Genomic DNA, 26,812 nt, shown 5'->3' with positions numbered 1-26,812 from the left:
CCTCCTCCTCCTCCTCCTCCTCCTCCTTCTTCTTCTTCTTCTTCTTCTCCTTCATCTTCTCCTTCTCCTTCTCCTTCTCCTTCTCCTCCCTCACCCCCCCTCTGTGTTTGTGTGTTGTACTGGAGATGGAACTCATGGGCCTTCCACCTCCATGCTGGACCCCCAGTCCTATTTTATTTTGAAACAAGTTATCACTAAATTGTTGAGAACCTGACTAAGTTGCTGTGGCTAGCTTCCAACCCACAATCCTCCTGTTTCAGCCTCCCACACAACTATGAAATCAGAATGGTTAACACATATGAGAATATATATAAGTTCTCATGTAATCACAGAACTGCAAATTAGAACAATGGAGGTAGAACAAGAGAAGTCAGCAAGGCAAAAATTAAAGTCATTAACAAAAACTTTTAAAGATGTGAGCAAATAGAAACTCTCATAAAAGGGTTGTCAGGGCTATAAATTGGAACAGCTACTTGAAAGTTCGATTTGGCAGTATCTAGTGAAAATTTAGATGTGCATACATATTCTTTGACCCCGAAATTCAACAGCTAGGTTTTTATGCCAGAAAAAAAACTTTTGCATATGTACAGAGGAGAAATATTCAAAGATTTTCACTAAAGTGCTAAGAAATCTAAATGTTCAGAATGAGTAAATAAAATGTAACATAGTATGAGTGCAACACCGTAATACAAAACAAAACAGAATGCACTAGATTTCTACATATCAGCAACACAGCTACATCTCAAAAATAGAAGCCAAAAAAGCAAAGTGAAGAATGGCATGCACAAATTATATCATGAACATAAATATTAAAGCTACACAAACAAAACTACTAAATATTGTTCATAGATAACAATATGTATATTTGGGTGTAAACTCATTTAAATAGAAGAGTATGTATTGTTGGGGCCCACTCGGCAGGACCGAGGTGGCACCCAGGCTTGTTGCCAGCGTGGACTCAAGATGGCGCCTGGGCTTGCAGCCAAGTCACGAGGCTCACGAGGCTGGCGGTGCCCTGAGCCTGCGCAGTGAGCCCTATCAGGCGCCTTACGGATAATTAGTGACGCAACGCCTCGTGCTACCACCTGCCCGCCCAGGAGAAGGTTAAAAAGCGCGCATGCCCTAGCGGGGAGAAGGAGAAGGAGAAGAGGGTTGGTGGACAGGAAGAGCAGTTTCTTGGCGGACTGCTCTGGGCTCCGAGCTGCGACGGACATGATCACAAAGTCACCACTGTGACCGGTGTGTGCTGCAGCAGAGACATAGAGTGCCAGAAGGAGGGTTGGTGGAGTGATGAGGGAGAGGATAGAAGACTGATGTTGTTTTTACCTGAGAGGGCGTTGAGAGAGCATTGAAACTGGGGTAATAAAACTGCTTGAGGAAGATCGTGTAAGAGTCGTCACTGCGCACGACAAATGGTGGCCCGTACGGGGACCTTCGCTTTGATCAGAACCTCGGCAGTCCCGGGCAGCCGGCTGGTAAGTACTCCTTTGACTCCGAAAAGGGAGGAGGAGGCTCCATTAAGGAGGATATTTTTTAGTGTTTTCCCCGATCAAAGGGGGCTCCATTAAGGAGGATATTTTCCCCGATCAAAGGGGGCTCCATTAAGGAGGATATTTAGTAAATAAGGCTCGCGGATAAGCGAGGCTCGCGGAAAAGCGAGGGACAGCGCTGTATTTTCCCCGATCAAAGGGGGCTCCATTAAGGAGGATATTTAGTAAATAAGGCTCGCGGATAAGCGAGGCTCGCGGAAAAGCGAGGGACAGCGCTGTATTTTCCCCGATCAAAGGGGGCTCCATTAAGGAGGATATTTTTTAGTGTAAGCAAGTTATTTCCCCGATCAAAGGGGGCTCCATTAAGGAGGATATTTTCCCCGATCAAAGGGGGCTCCATTAAGGAGGATATTTTTTAGTGTAAGCAAGTTAGAGAATCGGGCTGGTCCTGATTCGACTCCCTCTCCTAATCCGCCACCATAGATGGAAGACACCTGAGGTTAGTTGGAAAAGGCGCCTAATGTGTAAAGGATAGGTCAGAAGATTAGTTCCTAACGTAAGAGTTGTAAACTGCTGCTTGGTACTGTAGAGATGAGTTGTTTTCTTTAAGATCTTTGGGGAATTATTTCTACTTTCCCTCTTCCTTTACCTTGGTTAATGATAGTTTAGGTTGTTTTATTGATACCTGTTTTCTGACTTTCTGCTATGCTTCTATGCACCCTTGGAGACTTTGGAATTTCTGCTCTTATTGCTGTAATTGTGGCCTCTGTGGCCGTGGCAGTTATTGCAACCACTATAAATGCTCTATCCTCACATGTGGCTGCTGGCATGGCTCAGCAAGCTCAATTATCTGGACTATATGTATAACGTATGTGCAGTATCAGAATTTCTCCCATGCAGGCAATTTGTTTCGTCAATTAAGCAAGACGCTTCTAGGAACTTGGAGCCGTGAATTTGAACACACCATGATTGAGCTATGAGCATCCATCGCTGCAATTAATTCTACCCGCGTGGAAGTCGCCACAGTACAACAATGAATGGACTTAATACACGGAACATTGGGTTTTTTAAAAGACTGGGGTGGCATGGCGTTCTGGGCATTCTTGCTGGTGGTAGCATGATGTTTCATGGTTGGATATATCAGGCGAACTCGACAACGCACACTGCAACAACAGCGCATATTGGTGCAAGCTATGGCAGCCCTTGAAGCTGGCTTATCTCCCCATGTATGGCTCAGTATGCTGGATCGGTAGTCAGTGACGGGTAAGATCGTCCCCGGGACCTTTCAACCTAAGACAGGGAAACAATCATGCTATTGTTCTCCCAATGACGGGTAAGAATGGTCCTTGAGGGTCAGCAACCTAAGACAGGCACGATCCCGAGCCTTATTTTAATAAAACAAAAAGGGAGATATGTTGGGGCCCACTCGGCAGGACCGAGGTGGCACCCAGGCTTGTTGCCAGCGTGGACTCAAGATGGCGCCTGGGCTTGCAGCCAAGTCACGAGGCTCACGAGGCTGGCGGTGCCCTGAGCCTGCGCAGTGAGCCCTATCAGGCGCCTTACGGATAATTAGTGACGCAACGCCTCGTGCTACCACCTGCCCGCCCAGGAGAAGGTTAAAAAGCGCGCATGCCCTAGCGGGGAGAAGGAGAAGGAGAAGAGGGTTGGTGGACAGGAAGAGCAGTTTCTTGGCGGACTGCTCTGGGCTCCGAGCTGCGACGGACATGATCACAAAGCCACCACTGTGACCGGTGTGTGCTGCAGCAGAGACATAGAGTGCCAGAAGGAGGGTTGGTGGAGTGATGAGGGAGAGGATAGAAGACTGATGTTGTTTTTACCTGAGAGGGCGTTGAGAGAGCATTGAAACTGGGGTAATAAAACTGCTTGAGGAAGATCGTGTAAGAGTCGTCACTGCGCACGACAATGTATCCCATTCATAATAGTAATTTTTGAAATGGGATTTTATGGCAGAATTATAATGATAAAGTGAAAGGTCCTACTAAGAATATATCTAGGTTTCTAACAATGTAGTTAAGAAAATAAAGATATTCTCATGTGAAAGTTTCCTGTCTAGAATAGACACTAGTGGTACAAATTACATTTTAAAAGTATGAAAATAAAGATCCTTGCATTTGAAAAGATTTGATGTTCTGAGCCAGGTATTGAGCTTCCTTTCTGCTCTGAAGCCATTTGTGAAGAGAAATATGTATATTTGGATACTTTTAATTTAATAAGTATTGCAAAGGTCATAATAAACACGAGACTGCTAAGACTGAGAAAAAGCCAAATAGTGGTGGTACACTAAAGAAAATTGAGAGTACGGCCATTGTTTTAAAACCAAATCCATCAGCACTACAATATCCTGCTGCTAATGTGAGTGCATGCTCTGATTACCTCGTTTATTGTTCATTCACAGATTTCTTTATAAGTGTTTGGCTTTCTCTATTTGATTTAACATAAAGCACTCTGTCTTGTATGTACTGTTAAACATTTATCTTTGCTGATTACTAAGGGTACTCAAATCTAGTAATATATTTATCTTAAGTGTTTTCAGAGTTCACAGTAGTTTTCCTTTCTATTCATGTTACAATCTGAGAAAAAGTTATACCTTTTGGTGCAATCACAGTTTTTTTAAAGGCCACATAAAAGCAAGTTCTGATCAAAGAGGGCTTGCGCACATAGAAAAGTTCTATGTCTCTGCTCTCACTGGAAATTCCCTTGAATCCCTTTAGAGCTATCAAGAAAAGCTATATGGGACTAAAGCCTCCATTAGAATTAAGACCCTGTGTTGGATTTGGCTCCTCATATAAAAATTTAACTCGTAGGATTTTCTCAATGATAAAAACCACAATCTTAAATCACTTTTTTATGAATTAGATCTTATTGAGACTCTGAAAAACTTTAAAACTATTCTCCGCTACCACTTAAATTTGTACTCATTATCTCAACATTGTTTTAACTATAGATAAAATCAAATATCTAGATCCTTAGTCCTTAAAGTGTGGTCCTTAGTCCTATTGTCAAAATTACTTGGGGACCTTTTCTTTTTTTAAGAATTGCACCAAGTTTTATTCTGAAGAATACAGAAGAACCGGGAAATGTGCATTTTAATCCATGATGATGACAGTGCCCTCCAGTATTAGAGCTGTTCATCTGAGAACTTGTTCTTTGGGTGGACTTCCTTTATAACATGTTGGTCAGAAAGCCAAATGCCAACTTCAAAGGATCCTGTGCATACAGCACACGGGGTTTGATTGTGATTGTAAAACACTTGAAAATACTTAGATAAAAGGCTAGAGAGGTTCAAAGTAGTATTATAATAAGTATGCAATAAAGATTAACTTGTTTTATTATTAAGGATCATATAACATAGCTAATATGATGTATGCCCCTTTCACATGTTTACCGTTTTACTTTTTAAAAAAAAATTCACTAAGATTTATCATGCTAACATTATTCAAGTGGATAGAATTAATTAGAAGTTGTTCAAAAGGAACTGTTAATATATAGCTCATTAACTCTAAATTGAACATACAGCTGTTCATTAACTCTAAATTGAACATTTTAGAGAGTGTTATTATATTGGAAGGAAGAAAGAATGGAAAGAGAGGAATATAGACGGGAGGAAGGGAGGGAGAGAGGGAAAAATAAAAAGGGTAGAGTGTTACATTTAATATTCCTGTACAATTTTGCAATATTTACTGAGTACATTTGAGCTTCCTGTAACTTTGAAGATAGGAAAATACCATAAATTTTATTTTATGGCTGGCTTATCACTTCTAGAACAACCTTGACAATACAGACGCTTGTGGTGAGGGAAGAGGGTGAGAAGTTAAGGCAAAGGGCTTAAGAACTCAAGGGTAATGCCATTCAACAAAGCCTGTCTTTAACAGTGACTCATTAAATGCCTAATGCCACTGTTATTAATATTTAATATTTACCTAGCTCTTATATCATGCTTTATCCACAAGGAAATTGGGTGAAGGAAGGGAGATGGGAGGTGGCAGAGGAAACAGGGAGAAGAGAGAAAAGGAAAGGTAGAGACTGTATGAGGATTTGAAAGAGGCCAGAAAGTACTAGAAAGAGAGAAAAATGAATTAAACATTTTTGCACACAGGAATTGTACATGTGAGTGTGTATTTAAGAAAGCCACATAGTTCTGTATGCTATATATCAACAGAGGTAAACTTTCACAGCAGAAAATAGACACTAATGAATTCATAAGTTAAACTGGGGTTCTGTTTATTAGGTAAGCTAATTTGTTGCTCTGAGTCATACTTGATTGCAAATAGCTGCACGTAGAAATGTTGGCTGAATATTAAGCCCTGCCAGACTGCATAGAAAGTAAGAATTTTTAATCAACAAGAAAATAAAAAAGATTTTCTTTCACTGATGGGTACTAACTAAATTAATAAGAGAAAATTTACATTCAAATACAATTTTTACTAGAACAAACAAAAGTACAAAAATGCATGTTATAGTAGTTTTCCCCACTAATAATATTAGTGTGTAGGTTTGCGTGCATATTGAAAACCAATAATGTTAGCATTTCTAAAAAGGGGGAAGAGCTGTGGAATAAAATGACTTAATATGTTTGGGGTTAATGTTCTCAAGGATTAAAATGCTAAGCACTAGGTTTACTGGACCCCTCTCTAGCTGATTTCATTAGTTCTTTGAAGCCTGAAAAAGATTTCTGAAATATACAATCTTACTTACTTACTTCTGGCTCTAAAGTAGACACATTCAACTATGGATTTATAAACATCACAAATTTATATCTCCAATTACCCTTAAAAATCTAGTTTCTTGAGAGCTGTGTCAATGATTTTGATTTGACTGGTCTAAGACTGGCATTTGGGAGCTTCTTATTCCTTAACTATTTCACCCAGGTCTTGTCTACCTGAAATGCTGGGACCAATTCAATCCCAAAGAAAGAATTCTACTCGGCACTTCATTGATATGTTACTGTTTGTCTCAAATTCCCGAGATGTTTCCCAGGTCCCTAGTCATTAATCCTCCTGATTTGGAATTCAGTTCCTTGGGAGTAGCAAGTGGCCTTCATACTTGCCCACCCATGACTGCTAATATTCCTACCATGATTCTATTTCTTAAGTGCTGACTTTGGAGTAGAAGCTACCCAACTTCCATTTCATTCCTGTGCTTAGCTGATTTTAGACTTCTGTATTTTAAAATTGGGGTTATGAAGAAGATATCCTACCCCAATGGGAAAGGAAAAGGAAAAGATAATGGAGGAGGACACCTAGAAAGAAATTTACTGATACTTAAGTTTCGAATCTATTATAATAAGTGAGCTGTTTTCCCAAAGGTATTTATTCAGGATTATGGTAGCTTGATATAATTATTTCCATAAAAACAGATTCCCTGAAAATATTTTTCAAAACTATATCATGGAATTTTCAATACTATTATTTTATGAATCTTTATTATCATAATCTCCTTAACAAATGGCCAATTCACAGTCTTTATGGCTTAAGAGTATTATAAGTACAATGAAATTAACTAGCATGGAGTTTTAACTTAAAGTCAATAATGTCCAAAGGATATGTCATCAGAGTTAAAGAGTTTCTTTTCTAATATGCAATACTAATCATATAAAAAAGATAATTTAAAAATTTGGATTCTATTGCTGGTTCCATCATTTTGAGACATGTGATCCTAAATAAGTCTCAAATGTTCATCCCTTTTACTTTAAAATGTGCTAAAAAAATATTTCATAAATATCTAACCACAGCATCTTGACACTAGATAAATCTCTCTAAAATATTGTTTTGGTTGTGGTATTTTCAACTGTGTTTTGGTTATGGCATTCCAACTATGGAGGAAACTGCAGACCCACTCACTCTCTTCCCAGGGTGTTTTCCCATGCTCTGAAGGTTAGAATGCTAAGTGCTGGGCTTTCAGACTCCTCTGCATCTAGAGGACCATATGAGAATTGAAGCGCACCAGTTATATGGAACATGAAAGTGAAGTGGAAGGCCAGCCTATCTCCCTCTTTTTGTTCATTCATTTGTTCTGGTTTTCTGAGAAGTAGGAGGTATAGATACTATCACCTATAGGAACATCACGAAAATAATAATGTGATGAGTACTACATTTAAAACCTAGATAAAGAGAAATGGCAGTCAAGAGAGAGGAGTAGAATGAAAAGGTCCAGAAAAATCACTTTCTTTAACACTCCATATATCACCCCCTTTTTGTTATTTTACTGTGCTATCATTGAAAAAGGTATTAATGATTTTAACCTGCTATAATCAATATCCACTCCTATACCATCATTTATAATCCACAGGCTGATGAGTACTTCATGTCACTCTCCAGTCAAAAATTCTGTTTCTAATTCTAGACCCAGATGGGTCCCCTTGATTGCCTCAGCATTTCAAAGTGGATCACATTGTTTTCACTCCACCAACCTATCTCAGCACAATGGTACCACTATCCACCCAACTGCCCACAACAGAAACGTGGTAAGGGAAGCGAGGAGACTGGGAGGTGTTGGTCAAAGGGTACAACATTTCAGTTAAACAGGATGAGTATGTTCTAGGGCTCTATTGTACAGTGTGGTGATAATAATGCATTGCATACTTGAAAGCTGCTCAGAGAGTAGATCTTAAAGATTCCCATGACATACATACAGGCATTCACTCACACACACACACACACACACACACACACACACACACACACAATTAGTGAATATATTAATTATTCTACTTCCACTTCACACTGCATATATATATATATCAAAACATCACAGTGTACAAGAAAAATATACACAATTTTTATGTGTCATTTATACTTCAATAGCCTCTAAAATAATTACATAAAATAAATTAAATTTTAAAAACTTAGCATCATCTTTGACTCCTCTTGACTCCTCCCTTTCCCTCTCTTCCCATCTCCAATAGTGGTGGTTTTCTAATGATCTTGGGAACCAATCTGCGTCTCCTTCTCTACTTCCTACTGTGCAGCAGCTCATCACCGTCTCCCTCCTGAATCACTGCAACAGCCTTTTAAATGATCTTCCTGCCACCACCCTTGCCCCTCCTTCAATTATCCACACTCTATGTTGTATCCAGAAATAGCTTTGTAAGATGAAAATCTGATCACATCACCACTCTGAAATTTAAAACCCTTCAGTGAGTTTCATGGGCCTTAAAGTTCAAGTTTCTTAAAGTATCCTAGAAGGTCCTTCTTGATTGAAGTGTCTTCCCTGAGTTCAGCTCTCACCATACACCTCCTCTTTTCCAGTCTCTAGCCTTCTGCATCATCTATAGCTCCTCAAAAGTACCAAGTACTCTGCTGAGTCCAGGCACATTTCATTCTATACCCCAGCCACACTGAACTAGTTATAGCTTTTTGAGTTCAATGTTACTTTTTGGCTTGAGACCTTGCACCTTCTCTTCTCTTTCTGAAATGTTCTCCCTGTCCCCCCTTCACTCAGATGACATGAATCATCCATCATGTCTCAGCTTCCTCCAGGGAAACCTTCCTTGATCATCAAAGACTTCATTAAGTGCTACTTCTCTATTCTTACATAAGTGCTCTATACCAATCAATAACATAGAAATGATCAAACTGTAATGTTTTTTACTTGTGCATCTTCTCCACTAAAATTAAGGTCCTTTAAGGATAGGGGTTCTGTCTTGATCATCAATATATTCCCAGGGTATGACACAATGTCTAGCTCAAAGTTTGCACCCATAAATATTTACTGCGTAAATATATACACATACATACATATGTACATGTGTACACATTTATTTATTTCCCTGACAGAAATATATATATATAAGCCAAAATCAACCTCATTACAAAGAAGGACCCTTGTCTTTACCTTCAGACAATATTCAAAGTGTTTAATATAATGCTGTATCTATAGTGGGAACTAAAGAAATATTTGTGGTGACCAATTTTATAATTCATTGAATCTGAATCAAAGATTTACTAAGCTTTGTAAATTAAAATAGGTATTATAGATATGATTCTGAAAAGCAAAATAGGCAATATAATATGCCATTCAAAGGCTGTTTTGTTAGAAAAAAATTTGTACTCAATTTTTAGAAACACACAGATTCCCTTCTTGGAAAGATCTTTATAAACATTTTCTATGGCTATAGTGTTAGAAGCCTAGTGAGAAAACAAGACCAGTTGCTGATGTTAAAATTTAGCCAGAAATTTATGGGGATTCTTCTATGTCTAAAGCTTTATTTAAAAAAAAAAGGGGGTAAGCAGGGCTCAGTTGCACAAGTCTGTAATTCCAGTACTTGAGAGGCTGAGACAGAAAGACAGTAAGTTCAAGGTCAGAGCATGATAACATAGTAAAACCCTGTTTCAAAAAATAATAAAATAGGGCTGTGGGTGTAGTTTAGAGATAGTACAGCCCCTGGTTCAATCCCCTGTACAAAAAACAAAAACAAAAAACAAGGGTAAGCCAGGCGTGGTGGCGCACGCTTGTAATCCCCGTGCTTGGGAGGCAGAGACAGGAGGATCGTGCAGGTTCGAAGCCAGCAGCGTGCGCTGGCTTAGGAGACCCTGTTTCCAAATAAAAATGTAAAAAATAGGTCTGGGAGTGTAGCCCAGAGGTAGAAGGGCTTCCAGGAACCCCAGTACTGCAAAAAAAAAAAAAAAAAAAAAAACCAAGGGTAAGAACTTCTCTTAATCTTAAGTTACTCATCTCTTTAATATATAAAGTTGAGACATAGTCATTCCTTTTATAATAAGATTTTTATCTTTGAAAGATATCATGATTTTTAATTTTTTCTCTAAATATTAAGATCTGGCTTAAAAATCTTAATTCATTATCTATTCACAGGATAGTTTGGTCCCAGACAGTTATAATTACATTTGTATACAACCATTCTGTTGACTTGCCTAAATCTTAGTAGGAGGGGCAGTCTTGGGGCTCTTTTGGTTTTACAGACGTAAGAACTCTCATTTGTTAACCTAATAATTAGCTCCAGAATTGTGATCTTAACCCCTAAAATTCAGCTCACACTTTTAGAATCAGCACATTTTCCTTTGGACTGCTAACTCTAGGCAAAGTTGACACTAGACAAATAAAAATGAGGAGTCAATGGACCAGTCATATAAATACTTAGCAGGATGCTGACAGGTATGCTCTGTTCAGAGATGCTTAGTATTTACTTTTAGCATCTAGGGTACAAATGAAGTAAAATAGCAGTTTGGTTTATGAAATTCTATGATATTCATGCTTGGTTCTGGCTCAATAGTTTTATAAAATAAATGCTCTAGCATCATATTATAGTAAATAATTTTTAGTGCTTTCAAAATTATCTGACAGTAGAATATTAAAGGTAGTTCAAGGTACAATCAGTGTGGCTTATTCTGGTTTAGGGGACATAGTTCAATGTGCTTCAAATGTCTGTTATAAATGCCCATTATATCTTGGCTAATACTGAGGACAAATGCTAATTCCCACAGCACTTTATCTTTTCATTTCTTCCCACTGAATATTTTTTAATTCTCCTACAGGGCTGGACTGGCCATTCAAAGGTTACACATCAAGTTTTTTCAGGTTAGTTTTGGCCAGACCTGGAGATCTGGAGGTCAAATTCAAATTCAATTAGTCATGTGGTATCTGCATGATGGAATTTATTTTCCAGAACGGTCCTTAACTCATTTCTTTGCTTACTTCCCTCCCAATTCTTTTCCTGCTTCTTGCCAATTTTCCTCCCTAGTGTTTTTTTCTTTTAGTAAATTCTTGCCAACTTTACTCTCATTTTTTTCTTCTAGTAACTTAAATATAAAAACTAGTGGTGGTGGAGTAGAAAACACATGCAGATTTTACCTCCTTCAACATACAGTAAATATTTTTATTACAATGCATATGTAATGGCTGTCATAACAGTTAATGAGATCGTCTTGTGGTTTGAAGACTATCGCAACAACTTTGTGGAAACCAATTACATATCCTAAGCCCCTGTTCTTGTTTCCTCACACTCCTGACCCTGCCCCCACCACACACTATCATAAAAGCCAATTATTTCTTTAAACCCAGGTACTCTTACAAGAGAGTGAGTCACCCAGTACAGACAGCCCAATTACTCTTTACCCAAACACTGGTCTGCCTAGATTTCTCTTCCTCTCAGCCACAGGGCTAGGAGGTAGACTATGGTAATGGTAGCATGCAGGAAAAGTGTTCTGAAAATTAAAAAGGCATGAGAACAGTGTAGTCTGTCTCTCTTTCAGTAGTCAAATATGATTATAATTTCATAGAGGATAAATAAAGTAATCAGTATTCAAACTGATTCTTCTTTTTAGGCTAGCAAAGTCTCTAGTAACCATAAATATTTAGGAAGATTCTACAAGTAGTTTGGGTACATAGAAAAAAATATGGGAGTATGAATTAATGGCTATGGGGATACATAATAGTATTTTGAGTAATTAATTTTAATTAAATAAATAAAATAAGTAATAAGTAATTAGTACTTTTTTTTTCTTTTTTGCAGATCTGGGGATGGAACCCAGGGGCATTAGACCTCCAAGCTACACCCCCTGCCCTATTTTTTATTCTTTATTTTGAAACCAGGTCTCACTGAGTTGCAGAGGGCCTCACTAAGTAGCTGAGGCTGTCTGGTCTCAGTCTCCTGAATGCTGGGATGACAAGCGTGTGCCACCAAGCTCAGCTAGTAATTAGTATTTTAATAAGTATTTTTAATAAATAAGTAATTAGCATTTTCAGTATTAATTTGCCTAGGAATTTATTCTACTGTAACCTAGATTCAAAATGGGTTTTATAAAGGAGACCACAGAGATATTCCCCAAAAAAGGGAAAATACCTGAGAATATGAGCATGATTTTCCCACTTGTGGCTGCACATAACAAATTATTCAGTCAACATAGAACTATCTCTGTGCCCTTCCCTATGATAAAGTCCTTAAGCTGTCTTACTGAGTGAATAATTTCCAACAACAAACCGAAATCAGAAAACTATGTGAAATATGTTGTGTATGCTTTTTTCTACCCAGACTAATTTACACCTACCTGCCTATGCTGTGACCCCAAACATACTACAGACACAAGGGCTCTGAAGACTTCATAGCTGAAAAAAAAAAAAACACAAAACAAGGAAGAGGATATTCCATCCTTATTCCCAGTTTCAAGTCTAGGTATCATACATTAAAAAAAAAACAGATCAAGCCGGGAGTGGTGACGCACGCTTGTAATCCCAGCATTCATTTGGGAGACTGAGACTGGAGGATCAAGGTTAGTGAACAGCCTCAGCTACTCAGTGAGGCCCTCCGCAACTTAGTGAGACCCTATTGCAAAATAATAAAGAATAAAAAATAGGGCAAGGGGTGTAGCTCGGATGTTGAATGCCCCTGGGTTCCATTCCCAGAACCGGAACATAACAAAACAAAACCAAAGAAACAGATCAGCTTCGGCAGTCAAAACAGACTGAATAATGAAAGTTTGTACTTGGTGACAGGGGCCACATAAAGATTATATTTAGGGGTGGGTAAAGACCTGCTGCTTAACCATCAAAGATTCTGTAGAGATCCCATGTTCCTATGATTAAAACTCCTTGGTACTTAACACATAACCTCTTCATTTGCCACACAGGGATTATGCTGTTTGGGAGGTTCTCACTGGATTTATAAAAGGTGAGAATATTTATATAACAAGAAGAAAATACAACAATGGAAGCTCTTAAGTCACTGAAAATAGGAAACCATGATTTTTAACTGTCATGGCAGACAAGCACTTTTAGTGATTTTAATTTGTGACTCCCAGTCGTCTTGTGCTAGCATGTACTGATCTGTTCAAACTCTAAGACCACAAGACTCAGAGAAGAACAGTTTCTAAGAAAAATTCTTGCAACCGACATAACTACTTTAAAACAGTACCAAAACAGCCATCCAACAAAAATTTACTATTCTATTAATGTTCTAGGTAGAGTAAACCAGAATAATGTTCTTGGAGTTGCTATCCCTGTAGTTGGATAGATAAGAAGAACATATACAAAACATTCAGCACAGAAGAGAATGACACACTGATTTATTATTTGTGCTCACTATATTTGCCAATTTAAGGAATAAGAAATTTAAGAAATGCCTGGGTGCCTTTGCCTATCAGAAGGAGCTAGGGAGGCCTAATTTGGTTACCAAAATTAGGATGACAGAAATAGAAAAACCTTAAACATTCTTTGAAGCAAAAAACTGAATTATTTTTGTACACTTTAGGCAAAGAGTCAATTATACATTAAAAATGAAGTAGAGCCGGGTGTGGTGGTGCACGTTTGTAATCCCAGCATTTGGGAGGCTGCGACAAGAGGATTGTGCAGGTTCAAAGCCAGCCTCAGCTACACAGTGAGGCCCTTTGCAACTCAGTGAGACCCTGTTTCAAAATAAAGAATAAAAAATAGGGCTGAGGTGTCGCTTGAAGTTAGAATGCCCCTGGGGGTTCCATCCCCGGTACTGAAAAAAAAAAAAAAAAAAGAGGTAGAAACCAGGCGTGGTGGCACATGATTGTAATCCCAACATTCAGGAGGCAGAGACAGGAGGATCACGGTTCGTGGACAGCCTCAGCTACTTAGTGAGGCCCTTTACAACTCAGTGAGACCCTATTTTAAAATGAAAATAGGGTTAGGGTGTGTAGAATGCCCCTGAATTCCATCCACAGTATCGCAAAAAACCAACAAAAAAATGAAGTAGAGGTCATAGCTATCATAGTGATTCTTTATTAAATCCCACCCAGTCACATGCTCCATTAGTTTGTTATCAGCCAAACCTGTGATCCTTCTTCCTTGATCAGACGCTCCATTCTGTGTAGTTCACCTCTATGTCTTTCCTTCCTAAACCCACAGCCTATCCACAGGGCCCCCTCTGATTCCTACTGTGACTAATGTGTAGGGAATCCTTCATCTTAAAACAGTCTCTCTCCTAATTTATTGAGGGAAAAGCTTACACTTTCCTGAAAAGGCCCTTTTCCCTGATTTATTTTCATATTGATGCAAATAATACATAAATATGACATTTCATATCTTCTCACTTTAACTGTGGTCTCTTATCCATTATGAGCATTATCTGATTACTGCTATAGATTCCTTTTAGTCTTCCTCTTTCTAGTCAAAATATCAAATAGTACCATCAATAATAGTAATAATTAGTAATAATAATAGCTACTGATTTATTAAGAACTTTCTAAGCTGGGCATGATGGTGCACACTTGTAATCCCCGCGCTTGGGAGGCAGAGACAGGAGGATCACGTAGTTTCGAAGCCAGCGGCGCTGGCTTAAGAGACCCTGTTTCCAAATTTTAAAAAAGTATAAGAAATAGGTCTGAGAGTGTAGCCTGGAGATAGAAGGGTTTCCAGGAACCCCAGTACCACCACCACCACCACCAAAAAAAAAATAAAAAGAACTTTCTATGTGCCAAGAGAATCCGGAAAACTTTACAAAATAACTGTTAGCTTCATGTTGCAGATAATATAATGCAGTATACATCAAAGTTAAGTGACTTTGGTTATCTGGCTTTGTCAGATTTCAAAATCTAGGCTCTTTCTGCAACCCCACAAAGCTTCTAATTGTGCCCACCTTCACTGTGCTGTCCTCATTGTCACAATGTGATACATCTGAACTCTGACGTGATTAATTTCATCATTCCCCTACTTATAGTTTTCCAAGACCAATTCTTGAGGCAGGTGTCCATGAGAGGGTTCTTCACCTCCATCCCTGCAGCTCACTGTCTCCACAACACACTCTGGTCCTATCAAGATGCTTGTAATTCCCTGGACTGACCAAGTGGTTTCATATTCTGCATTTCTGTGCATACATTTTCCTCTGATTTCTATCTCTGACTCATCCTTCAAAGTGTCTGCTTTTAGAAGATCCATGAACTGCCCAGGCAGGCTGAAAGTCACTGGATCTCTGTAGTGCCCTGAGGGTACCTCTAGCCACACACTTGTCATATCACATTGAAAGGAGCTCTTTGAAATCTCCACGCTGATCTTCATAGTGGCTGAACTAGTTTACACTATGATCCAGCTATACTCTCCTGGGTATTTGTCCAAAAGGGTTGAAATCAGAGAACTACAATAACATATGCATACCCATGTTTACAGCAGCACAATTTATAATAACCCAAATATGGAACCAACCTAGGTCTCCATCAACAGATGAATGGATTGCAAAATTATGGGAAATACACAAAATGGAATTCTACGCAGCTATAAAGAAGAACAAGATCGTGTAATTCCCAAGAAGATGGAAAGACCTGGAGAGCATTATGTTAAGTGAGATGAGCCAAGCACAGAAAGAGAAGGGACTTATGTTTTCTCTAATATGCTCAAACTATGGAGTATTAGGGATACCAGAGGGACTCCAGACAATGGAGGAGAAACCTCACCAAAGCTAGAATAGAAGGATAGAAGAGGAAGAAGGCTGAGGTTGATTAATGAAGGAGCTACATTCGAATTTGTGTAAAAATATAAATACAGCATGGTTAACCTGGACACTCATTGTTAGGAGGGGGGAAGAGAAGTGGGGCAGAGGGTACCAAGCATAGTCTGAATATATGCCATTTTCAATATATGCCACATAAAAATAAAGAAAATTAAAAAAGAATGGAGCTCTTTGTGTGCACGCCCCCCAAAGCAGCCTATAAATCTTTTGACAGAGGAATGATAACATTTTTAACTATACCCAATCTGCCATCACCACGATGAACAGTGTCTGCCATAAGATCATCACACAAGTGATATCCATGGTTCTCAAAGGAACATAGAATGTGGGATCACTCCCCCCCCACACACTGCCATTTCTCAAGCATGGAACCAACATGCCCACATTCCAAACCTTGGAGATCTCATATAATCTGATTTTCCCCCATAGGATCTCCCAGCTTTTCTTGATTGTGTCTTTCAGACCAACTACCATATTAAATGACCATCTTCATAAGTGTCTCTTATAATCAGTTTTGTCAACATCAAAACTCATATTGATTACTTTCATAATTTGGTTTCATAATTCTTGTTTTCCTCAGGGAATATCCTTGTTTTCCTTCACCCTTTCTCCACAATAGTCATTCACAAGTACTGAGTCTCAGAGGCATTTCCCCTCAGGAATCCTCTGTGACAGTATTCTCCTCTTCAGAGGAAAGTGACAGCCAGTTGATATTTACTAAATGGACTTTGGGCCAGGCACTGCATTACGCACCTTCTGTGTGTACCTCACTTAACCAGGCACAAAAAAAAATAAGAACTGATTACTAATGAGTACGGAGTTTCTCTTAGAAAGACCGAAACTGTGGTGATAGTTGTTCAATCCTATGACTATAGGAAAATAAATACTGACTTATACACTCCAAAAATAATTTTAAGGCTGGCCATGCAGGCACTCAGCTATGGGGAAAGGAGTAGTGGGAAGAAAGCCAGCTAGAAGAAAACCCACAAACTGTTGTGTGCACATATGTCATTATCACTATGAATTACATTATGATGTAAGACTATAATACATCAATAAAAGAATAAAAAAGGAACAATGTGTTCTGCTGTGTCTCCTCCCCCTCTTCATTATTGCCAGCAGATTTGCTGAGATATAATCCACATGCCATACAATCTTTCATTATTAACAAAGGACACTCTACTATGAACCTTTCAAAAACAGACTCTCATTCAACTGGGTTGTCCCAGGGTAAGGACCATGTTCAGAAGTTGGCAAATGCTCATTCCACAAATGAGAGAACAACAGGTCTGAATTTATAACTAGTAATATAACTAAGTTAAACTTGGATTAAATATATTTGATGAGTTTACTTGAGGGGCTCAAAGCAGCAGTTATAAAATCATACCTGTGAGAAAAATGAATATTCAAAAAAATAAAGAAAGCCTAGCAGAAATCTTGGAAAGCCTTTCTACTCAGGAGTAAGTAAACCAAGGATTAACACTCTTACATCCCTGAAACCTTCCAGAAAAAAAAAATGTTCTCTAGAGACACTTAGATTTTTGTCGTTGTTATTCAGAAAAATTCAGAGTGTTCCAATCTCCAGGTTGTGAAATACTGTTCCTGAAAAAAGAGCTTTTGAGGAACAGCAGATATCTTCATCACAAGAAATCCAACACTTTTATAGGATAGCCTTCCTTCTCATTAAGCTCTCAGAGTATACAGGCAAAAAGAGAATAGGCTTTTAGAGTAGACTGTTGAATGTCAGTGCACTCACGGAAAGCCCTTTGTATCAGCACACAACCCTCTCTAATCCACAGTTAGCCCTTTTTCATTGTACACTGTATTTTGAGCCTCATTTTATTTCAACTACAACTTTGTTTTTTCATAAAAGGTGATATAAAAGAATCCATTAGTGCCAAATCTATCAAAGATTATTGGGATGGGTGTGGTGGTACAAATTTGTAATCTCAGCATTTGGGAGGCTGAGACAGGAGGATCATGGTTCATGGACAGCCTCAGCTACACTTAGTGAGGCCCTTTGCAACTCAGTGAGACCCCGTTTCAAAGTAAAAAAATAAAAAAATACGGCTGTTGGCATAGCTCAGAGGTAGAATGCCCCTGAGTTTCATCCCCAGTGCTGCAATAAAAAAAGATTATTGATTTTGAATCAGGACCACTATTCAGATAATAATGCCAATAACCTTCATAATTTTATATTCTCTGTTCTAACACTTATATCCATAACCACTGAACTCACCATGATACAATATTAATATCTACACCCTGGCTTCACCTGGAATATTCTAAGTAATTTTCAGATAATTAGCCCATTTCTCAATTCTTATTAAGTGAGATAACATCATCTTTAAGTGACTATGTTACAGAGAATTTCAGTCAATAGAGCTATTTGTTTATATGTTCAAGGCTGAAGAAAAGATAATTTTAAGATGACTATTTTACTTCTTTGATTCTCCACTAGCAGATGAAGTAATTCAATTAGGCTATGCTGTTATTAAAATTCTTAAATTCTTCTTATATAATTTTTGGAGTAAAAAATGCATGTCATGCCGGGCGTGGTGGCGCACGCTTGTAATCCCCGTGCTTGGGAGGCGGAGACAAGAGGATTGCGCAGGTTCGAAGCCAACCGCACTGGCTTAAGAGACCCTGTTTCCAAATAAAAATATGAAATAGGTCTGGGAGTGTAGCCCTGAGGTAGAAGGGTTTCCAGGAATCCCAGTACCACCAAAAAAAAAATGCATGCCATGTAAATGTCTCCTGAAGACAATTATATTTCATTAATGTAGAAATACAATTCTTACAATTTCATCAAGAGTTTTTATTGTGACTAAACCAACCCACCGTTTAAAAACAGACTGCATCTATTTTTTGTATATATAAGTTTCATAAAGAAAAGATCATGTGCTTTCACAACCCACTCATGGTAACTTACTCCTAGAGCAAACTTTAATATATGTAAATGACTGAATTAATAGGCATCTAAGTATAGAATTGGGGTAATTTGAAGGTTTCCTATGCATATCAGCAGTTTTCACATAATTGTTTACCTCTTCTAGTTGGCATGCTTTGATGACACTCCTATATCTGTACTCATCATAGGAAACACCAAAGATGATGTTTTCTTTGATGGTGCCAGGCATGATCCAAGAAAACTGAGAGCAAAAGGAAATTCTTCCACTGTGCTTAATTTTTCCCTCGGAGGGCTCCAGCTCTCCCAGAATCATCATCAGAAGTGAAGTCTAGAAATAAAAATCATTGTTATTAAGGCATTTGATGAAATCACCCTCAGGATCCACTTGTCTCTGGTTATCATTGTAGGCAGAGATATGTATTCTGATTTTAAAAGAGTCACTAGTCTGGCTTGGTGGGTGGCAGACACCTGTAATCTCAGTACTTGGGAGGTTGAGACAGGAGAATCATAGTTTCAAGGTCAGGCTCAACAACTTAGTGAGACTCAGCAACTTAGAAAAACCCTATTTCAAAAGCTCAATTATAAGGCGAAGCTAAATCTCAGTGCTAGAGTTAGGCCAGGGTAGGTGATAAAAACAACATGGTGTCTGGGGTTGAAAACAGGACCCCAGAACTGCTTCAGTTGTGGTCGGGACAACAAGGACTAAAAAATTCCATACCCCAGTGAGATGCTGCACACTAGCTTTTAGTTGGGGGCATCGGTGAGACAGGCATCTAAATCACAGACACTGATGGTACAGACAACCTAGCTTCATAAATCAACCTGAAGAAGTTTCCCAAGTAGAAAAAACAATGTATATTAGAACAACAGCAACAACAACAAAGAAAGCATTGTACAAAAGACGCTCAGTTAATTTGTGGAAAGCACCTATTGCAATGGAGGTACAGTTGTAGTCCTTGAGTTATAAAAATGAGTGAGATATGATTCCTTTTCAGTCTAGATTATTATACTAGAGGAATGATAAAATTAAATATAACTTTATTGTTCTGCCAACAAAATAATATATCTTAATTTGCTGAAACTTTGAAAAATTCAGAGATGGAAAGTACACCCAAAATCACAGAGATAACCACTTGATTCCTTTTTTCTTCTGATAGTTATCGAAAGCAATGCTGTGACCTCAATCTTATTTATTTTTAGTATCTTTCCAGAGATGGTTTTCCGTGTATACTATCAATATATTTTTATTGTTCTTAACCTCTTTTTAGGCAGAAGTTAACATACTATATAGTTTTATTACTTGCATTTTTCACTGAAGTACACATCTTGGAGAATTTTTCATATTTAAATCATAGAGAATATCATATACATACACACTGCTATATTCTGAGGATTTTTATATAAAATCTATGCAAATAGCTGTGCATGGTAATCCCAGTACTTGGGAGGCTGAGACAGGAAGATCACAGATTTGAGGCCAGCCTTAGCAATTTAACAAGGCCCTGTCAAAAAAACCTCTGCATATATATTAAGAAATGTCATACAAGTAGAAGGATTATTAGATTCTTTTAAAGGCTTTTAGTAGAAATTATCAAATTGAGGGGGATGAAATTTAACTTAAAATGCTAATATTTCTAGCTATTCAATATTTAATTTTGAATATATCTTTTGTCCAATAAGGTGAAATGTTCTATTACCCAAACTACAAAAATACATTCTCCTAGATTGAGTTGGCAAACTATATTTCTCAGAAGTATGTAATTATCCCTAAGTGGCCACTGCCTTCCTCTGCCCATCTTCTTAGCAGCTTCCAAAAAGATGCAGTCGTAAGTCCAGCCCATAATTACTTGCTTATTGGCTTTTAATAGAATTGTCTGAGTTTTAATTACTGGCATTTTTCACAATTTAGAATTCCAAAGCTAAATTCCATCTTTCATTCAACTTATCTTAATGAATTAATAATTCATTTTTAAAATTCTATGAAGCACACATACTACCCTCTCACCGGCAAACATTTTTTAGATTATCTCTAACCTCTTTAAAGTCAGTTCTTTCTACGGTGTAAGTTTCTCTTCATAGTGAAAATGGCTAGTAATATTATATAAGAACTAAAAGTTAAAAATAATAAAAAGGAAGGCCATTTCATAATAATAAAACACACCACTGTAGATATCTCATCTAAAAGAACTATGTTACATGTAGGAAAATAACTGGAACAAACAATAAGCAAATTCTATTACCAGCATTGTGGACATCACATACATTGACTAGAAATTTTATATGGAGCTCTGTTTCTCATGTCTCAGACTAAATTCTTCAAAATACAGCTCTCCCGATCTTAAATATTAATAGACAATTGCCTCTCAGGTCTCTTTCTTTTTTGTTTTTGTTTTTTTGGTTTTGTTTTTTGTTTTTGCGGGTTTGGGGATGGAACCCAGGGGCATTTGACCTCCAAGCTACATTACCTGCCCTATTTTTTTTTAATTCTTTTATTTTGAAACAGGGTCCCATTGAGTTGCAAAGGGCCTCCTCACTAAGTAGCTGAGGCTGTCTGTGAACTGTGATCCTCCTGTCTCAGCCTCCCAAATACTGGGATTACAAGCGTGTGCCACCACGCCTGGCTGTCAGGTCTCTTTCTTAATTTTTATTTTCATTTACATTTTTAACTTATAGCACCACTGTTCCTTTCTTTCTTTTCTTTCTTCCTTTTCTTTCTTTTTTCTTTCTTATGGCCTTGGGTAGAATTCTAAAAATAGATCATGAGATCACTAAACTTTTTCTTATATTTCTAGAAAGAACCACAGCTAAAATGACAGTCAAAAAGAATAAGGTCCTACTTTTATAGACCTCCAAAGCAAATACTTGTTGCCCTTAGAAGCCTATTCCAACACTAGAAAGCACTGTCTTATCTCTAATTTTATTTCTTCATGTCTTTTAAATTTACTTACTCAGTAGAGAAGAGATTATTTATCATAATCTGCATGAGAGCCATATCCTTGAAAATCAATATAAAGTCTTTTCTTCTGGTGACAATAAAGTTTGATCCTTTGCTGGGCGTGGTGGCACACGCTTGTAATCCCCGCGCTTGGGAGGCTGAGACAGGAGGATCGCACGGGTTCGAAGCCAGCCTCAGCTACTTAGTGAGGCTTTCAGCAACTTAGTGAGACCCTGTTTCCAAATAAAATATAAAAAGGTCTGGGAGTATAGCCCGGAGGTAGAAAGCCTCTGGGTTCCACCCCCAGTACCACCAAAAAAAAAAAAAGTTTGATCCTTTAGCTGTTTTTTCTTCTAACCTATTAGATTCCATTGGATGTATCCCCAAATTTCCTGAGTGTATGTAAATACAATAAATTGTTCTTGGCACTTGGTGAGTAAGAGAGGTTGTCCACTGAACAAATTAATGTTTTCTCAAAGAATTATCCCACTCAATAATATTTTCATAATATATCATAAGCATATCTGAGTTCATTTTCTAAATTTCTAATGTCAACAAAATGGAAAAGTTTTGCCTATATGATAACTAAAGTCAAATCTAAGCCACATTTTTTTTGTTCAAGCTGTGAAAAGGTGCACTAATGACTAGTAATAATGGATAATTCATTCATTCAATGAAGACATCGAAAGCTTACCATGTTCAAGACACTGTGGTGAATACAATGAAAAAATATAAAGATGTAGAAAAAGCCACTGGAAACAATATGAAGAAATTAAAAGCTTTAGGAAATTATGAGTGGAGTAATTTATAAGGAACAATATAAGTATACTCAAGTATTTTGTTTGTGTGTGTGTGTGTGTTTGTGTGTTACTGGAGACTGATCCCAGGGGTATTCTATCTTTGAACCACCTCCCAGCTATATTTTATTCTTTATTTTGAAAAAGGGTTTTGGTAAGTTGTTAAAGCTAAACTTGATTCTGCAATTCTCCTGTTTTAGCCTCCTAAATACTGGAATTACAGGTATATACAACCATGCTCAGCTTACACCCAAGTATTTTAATGCCAATGTAAGAATTTCTCCAAAATAACTTCGTATATAATAGAAAAAACTAGAAAAAGAAGAGAGAGAAAGAAGTGTATGTCCAATTAAGTTCTTAATGATGAGGAATAAAAGGGACTGACTACCTTGCCTGCTCCAGTAGATCCAGCAACTGCCAACAACTGTCCTTTTTCTATCTTGAAGTTGATATCTTTCAAGACAGGGGTGCCAAGAAGGGAGAAGTTACTGAAGAAGAGGCTGTTATCACCATTGGAAATTTTTCTATTGTTGTTGTTTAGCTTTGCTTTCTCAAGTAATTCTCCAAATCCCTGTTAAAATATACATTAAAAATAAAAGGTAATTTAGATATTTTCAAGATATTTTATATGTATAATTAGTTTGAAAAGAACATGGCACATAATTCATTATAAAAATATATAATATATATTAAATAAAACATTACTTTAGAGTACATAATTATAGAGCACATGATTTCTAGAGTATATGACCCAAAATATCCAAAAATTATAAGTATAGTAATTAATAGAAACATAATTGCCCTTTCTCAAATATTTGTCTATTATCAAATTTAAAGGTAAGCTTAAATTTAATTAAAAACTACACATATATATAAATATATATGTATAGTTTATAAATATATATGTAGTATATATGTATATATGTATACACACACACACACACACACACACACACACACACACACATATATATATATGAATGACTTCTCCTAGAATCTGGGTACATGCATACATATCATCATTTCATCCTTGGTATAATAATAAATGAGGTAGATTATTTAATCTTCCTCTTTTCTTTATTTTTCTCATTCTTTTTTTCCCTCTTCTGCTAGATTGCTGATAATCTAAGTCACTGAGGCTGGCCTCAAACCTGCAATCCTCCTGTCTCTGTCTCAGCCTCCCAACCACTGAAATTCCATGGAGGCACAACATTTGGCTCAACCTTCCTCTTTCAAACTGTAGGCTCTGACTCGGAAAGGTTAAATGACCAAAGTCACATGTGACTGAAACTACAGGTCCAGCACTTTGATAAGAATCCATTTCACACATTTAGATATACAATAAATAGTAAATAACATCATTTTATACCACTTAAACCTATGCTGAAACATGTACAAATCTACTGAAAAAGGCATTAAAAATATACAATTTTCAAAATTAAACTCAAAGACCATCACTTCTTTTTCTTATAACGTGAGTGCCTAACGTCCCCCGCAGTTGGTTGACAACTAAAAGCAGAGCCTTTAAGGAGTGAGCATAATGTATTTAAAAATGAGACAAAGATATTTGTTATTCCCTTACTCATTTATTTATATAATAGATACTTGTGCATGCCACCTCTGCCTTAGAGATCACTTCAAAAATCCCATATGGAAGATGACACATGAGTAAATACTCATACTGCAATGTATATGGTGCTGCAGTTAAAAACCATATCGACCTGTATGGCGGTACATTTGAGAGAGCAACCAATTCACCTTGACCAGGTACACGAATGGACATACAGGCTAGCTATGAAGGATGGAAGTGAGATTTCACAAGATCAAGACATTGTGATAGGTGTTCCGGGAAGACACATCCACACACACACAGAGTGATTTAGGCTTAAAAGAACAAAAGCCACAGGGATGGTGAGTGGCCACGTCAGGTATATCTGACAAGATGCCAAAGGTTGTTAAGGCGCTTGGTTGACCATGTTTAGAAATAGGATTATTTTTTAGTTCACTGTTCTGTCACCGTGACCAAAATACCTCACCAGAACAACTTAGAGGAGGAAAAGTTTATTAGGCTCACAGTTTTAGAGGTTCAGTCCATGGCTGATAGCTTCAAGGCAGAAACCACAGACAAAGGCATGTAGCAGAGGAAACTCACTCTCAGTAATGACAGCTGGAAACAGAGAGAGCAAGAGAAAGGGGCCTCCGGATTTATATAGTCCCCTAGCCCCACCCTCAATGACATACCTCCGCTTGCCATGAACTATCTCTGAACCTTGCTGCACTGGGCACAGGTTTTCAACACATGTCTAACATATATCCAAACTATAACAACTTTTATCTAACAAAGACTTGAGCCAATGGAAGATCATTATTAATAACTCTTATTTCTGATTATGAAAGACATTTTATTTCAAGAAATTTAGAAAATAGGAAGAAAGAAAAAAGCAAAAAATAGAAATTACTTGTTGTACCACTGAAAAATAACCAAATTTAACATTTTAGCTTATATCTCTCTATTCTTTTATATGTGTAAATATATAAATATCATACATATGTACATATGTAACCAGGAATATTATTTTTTGACATTAATATAAATTATACATAAGGTTTGTGATCTATTTTTATGACATTATAAATCATAACTATTTTCAAATAGCATTAATCATTCTTCTTAGTATAATTTTTTTTTTGGTGGTACTGGGGTTCCTGGAAGCCCTTCTACCTCCAGGCTACACTCCCAGACCTACTTTTACATGTTTTTTTATTTGGAAACAGGGTCTCCTAAGCCAGCACGCGCGGCTGGCTTCAAACCTGCGCAATCCTCCTGTCTCTGCCTCCCAAGCACAGGAATTACAAGCGTGCGCCACCACACCCGGCTCTTCTTAGTATAATTTTAATTGTAGGACAGTATCACAGAGTATAGAAAAATTATAAACAGTTCTCGATTAGATGGTTTCTTTTCTAATTTAATCAATGAATCTATGATGTATATATATTTTCTGTAAATCTTGGGTCATAGCTCTTGTTCTTGTTGCTTAGGATAAATTCCTATGAGAGAATTTTCCAGAGCAAATGGTATGTAAAATTTCAAGTTTTTCAGAAATATTTCTAAATTTTCCTCTAGCAGTATATAAAAGAGCTAATTATCAGGAAACCTTGTCAACACTGTTGTATTTTGGTTTTTGTTGGTTTTGTCTTTGCATGTGTGTAGTTTTATATGCAATCACTATTGATCCTGTTTGTACTTATTTGATTTATAGTATCACTAAACTGTTTCCATGTCTACAGGATCCTATATTGAGGAAGCAGTGGTTATGACCCCCTTTGCCTTTATTTCACCTCAACTAAATGGGTAATATCTGAGAAGTCATAAAAGTCTGAACTTTATCTTCCTGAGTTGTTGAGGGCACTAACTAAAGTCACATATGGGAAACCATCTTAGATACAGTAAACCAACAGTCACATCATTATTTCTTCTTTCTTTCTTTTTTCTTTTCTTTCTTTCTTTTTTTTTTTTTTTTTGGTACTGAGGATTAAACCGAGGACCATTCTACCTCTGAGTTACATGCTCCCTATCCTATTTCTTATTTTGAAACGGGATTTCCCTAGGTGCCAAGGGTCTCACTAAGTTGTTGAGACTGATCTTAAACCTGTGATCCTCCTGTCTCAGCTTCCCAAGTAACTAAGATCACAGGCATGTACCACCTCACCATCTGGTCACTTCTTTATAAAGCAAAAATAAGCTTCAGTCTGATGAGTGAGAAAGGGCTTTGGAATCAGAGAAGCCTAGGCTGGCATTTTAGCTATGTCCTAGCTAGTTGAGCAGCTTTATTCTAGTTGCTTAAACTCTCTAAGCCTCAACTTCCTAATACTTAGAAAGACATTGTCCCAACTTACAGGTCTGAAGCAGAGGTGAAGTCACATGGAACTCATCAAGGCCCTGCATTTTGGGTGATGTCATGAAGGGACATAGAGAATGTCCTGGAACCAGTAGGTTTCTGAAGCTTGGGGAGTGAGGAATGTGAAGTGCATGAGGAGCATGAAGGGAATTTGGAGACACATGAATGAATTTCAGGAAAGAAACTGGAGCCAGAGATTTACATTTGAGAATCATCAGCACATTGAGGTCAGTTCATCCTGGATAAGGTCATCCACAGACAGCTTGAAATGGTAGAAGATGCTTGGGAGGACCAGTGGTCCATCACCATTGAAGTGGCGGGAAAGGCAGACTCAGAA

General features: G+C 37.6%; 1 protein-coding gene across 1 annotated transcript in view; it reads right to left on the bottom strand.

Annotated features, from left to right (window-relative positions):
- Positions 1 to 26,812, bottom strand: part of CFTR (CF transmembrane conductance regulator) — a gene marked incomplete at both ends in the record, with an annotated part of 172,619 nt that overhangs the window by 83,598 nt on the left and 62,209 nt on the right. The window contains 2 exons of the mRNA XM_080700885.1: positions 18,981 to 19,172; positions 22,965 to 23,147. Coding sequence (XP_080557011.1) covers positions 18,981 to 19,172; positions 22,965 to 23,147 — 375 coding nt within the window. The remainder of the gene's footprint in view (positions 1 to 18,980; positions 19,173 to 22,964; positions 23,148 to 26,812) is intronic.

This window comes from Muscardinus avellanarius (genome assembly GCF_963383645.1).
Source record: "Muscardinus avellanarius genome assembly, chromosome: 9".
NCBI classification, from domain to species: domain Eukaryota; kingdom Metazoa; phylum Chordata; class Mammalia; order Rodentia; family Gliridae; genus Muscardinus; species Muscardinus avellanarius.
Note: the sequence above shows the minus strand (reverse complement) of the source record. Positions and strands in the feature narration are given on the sequence as shown.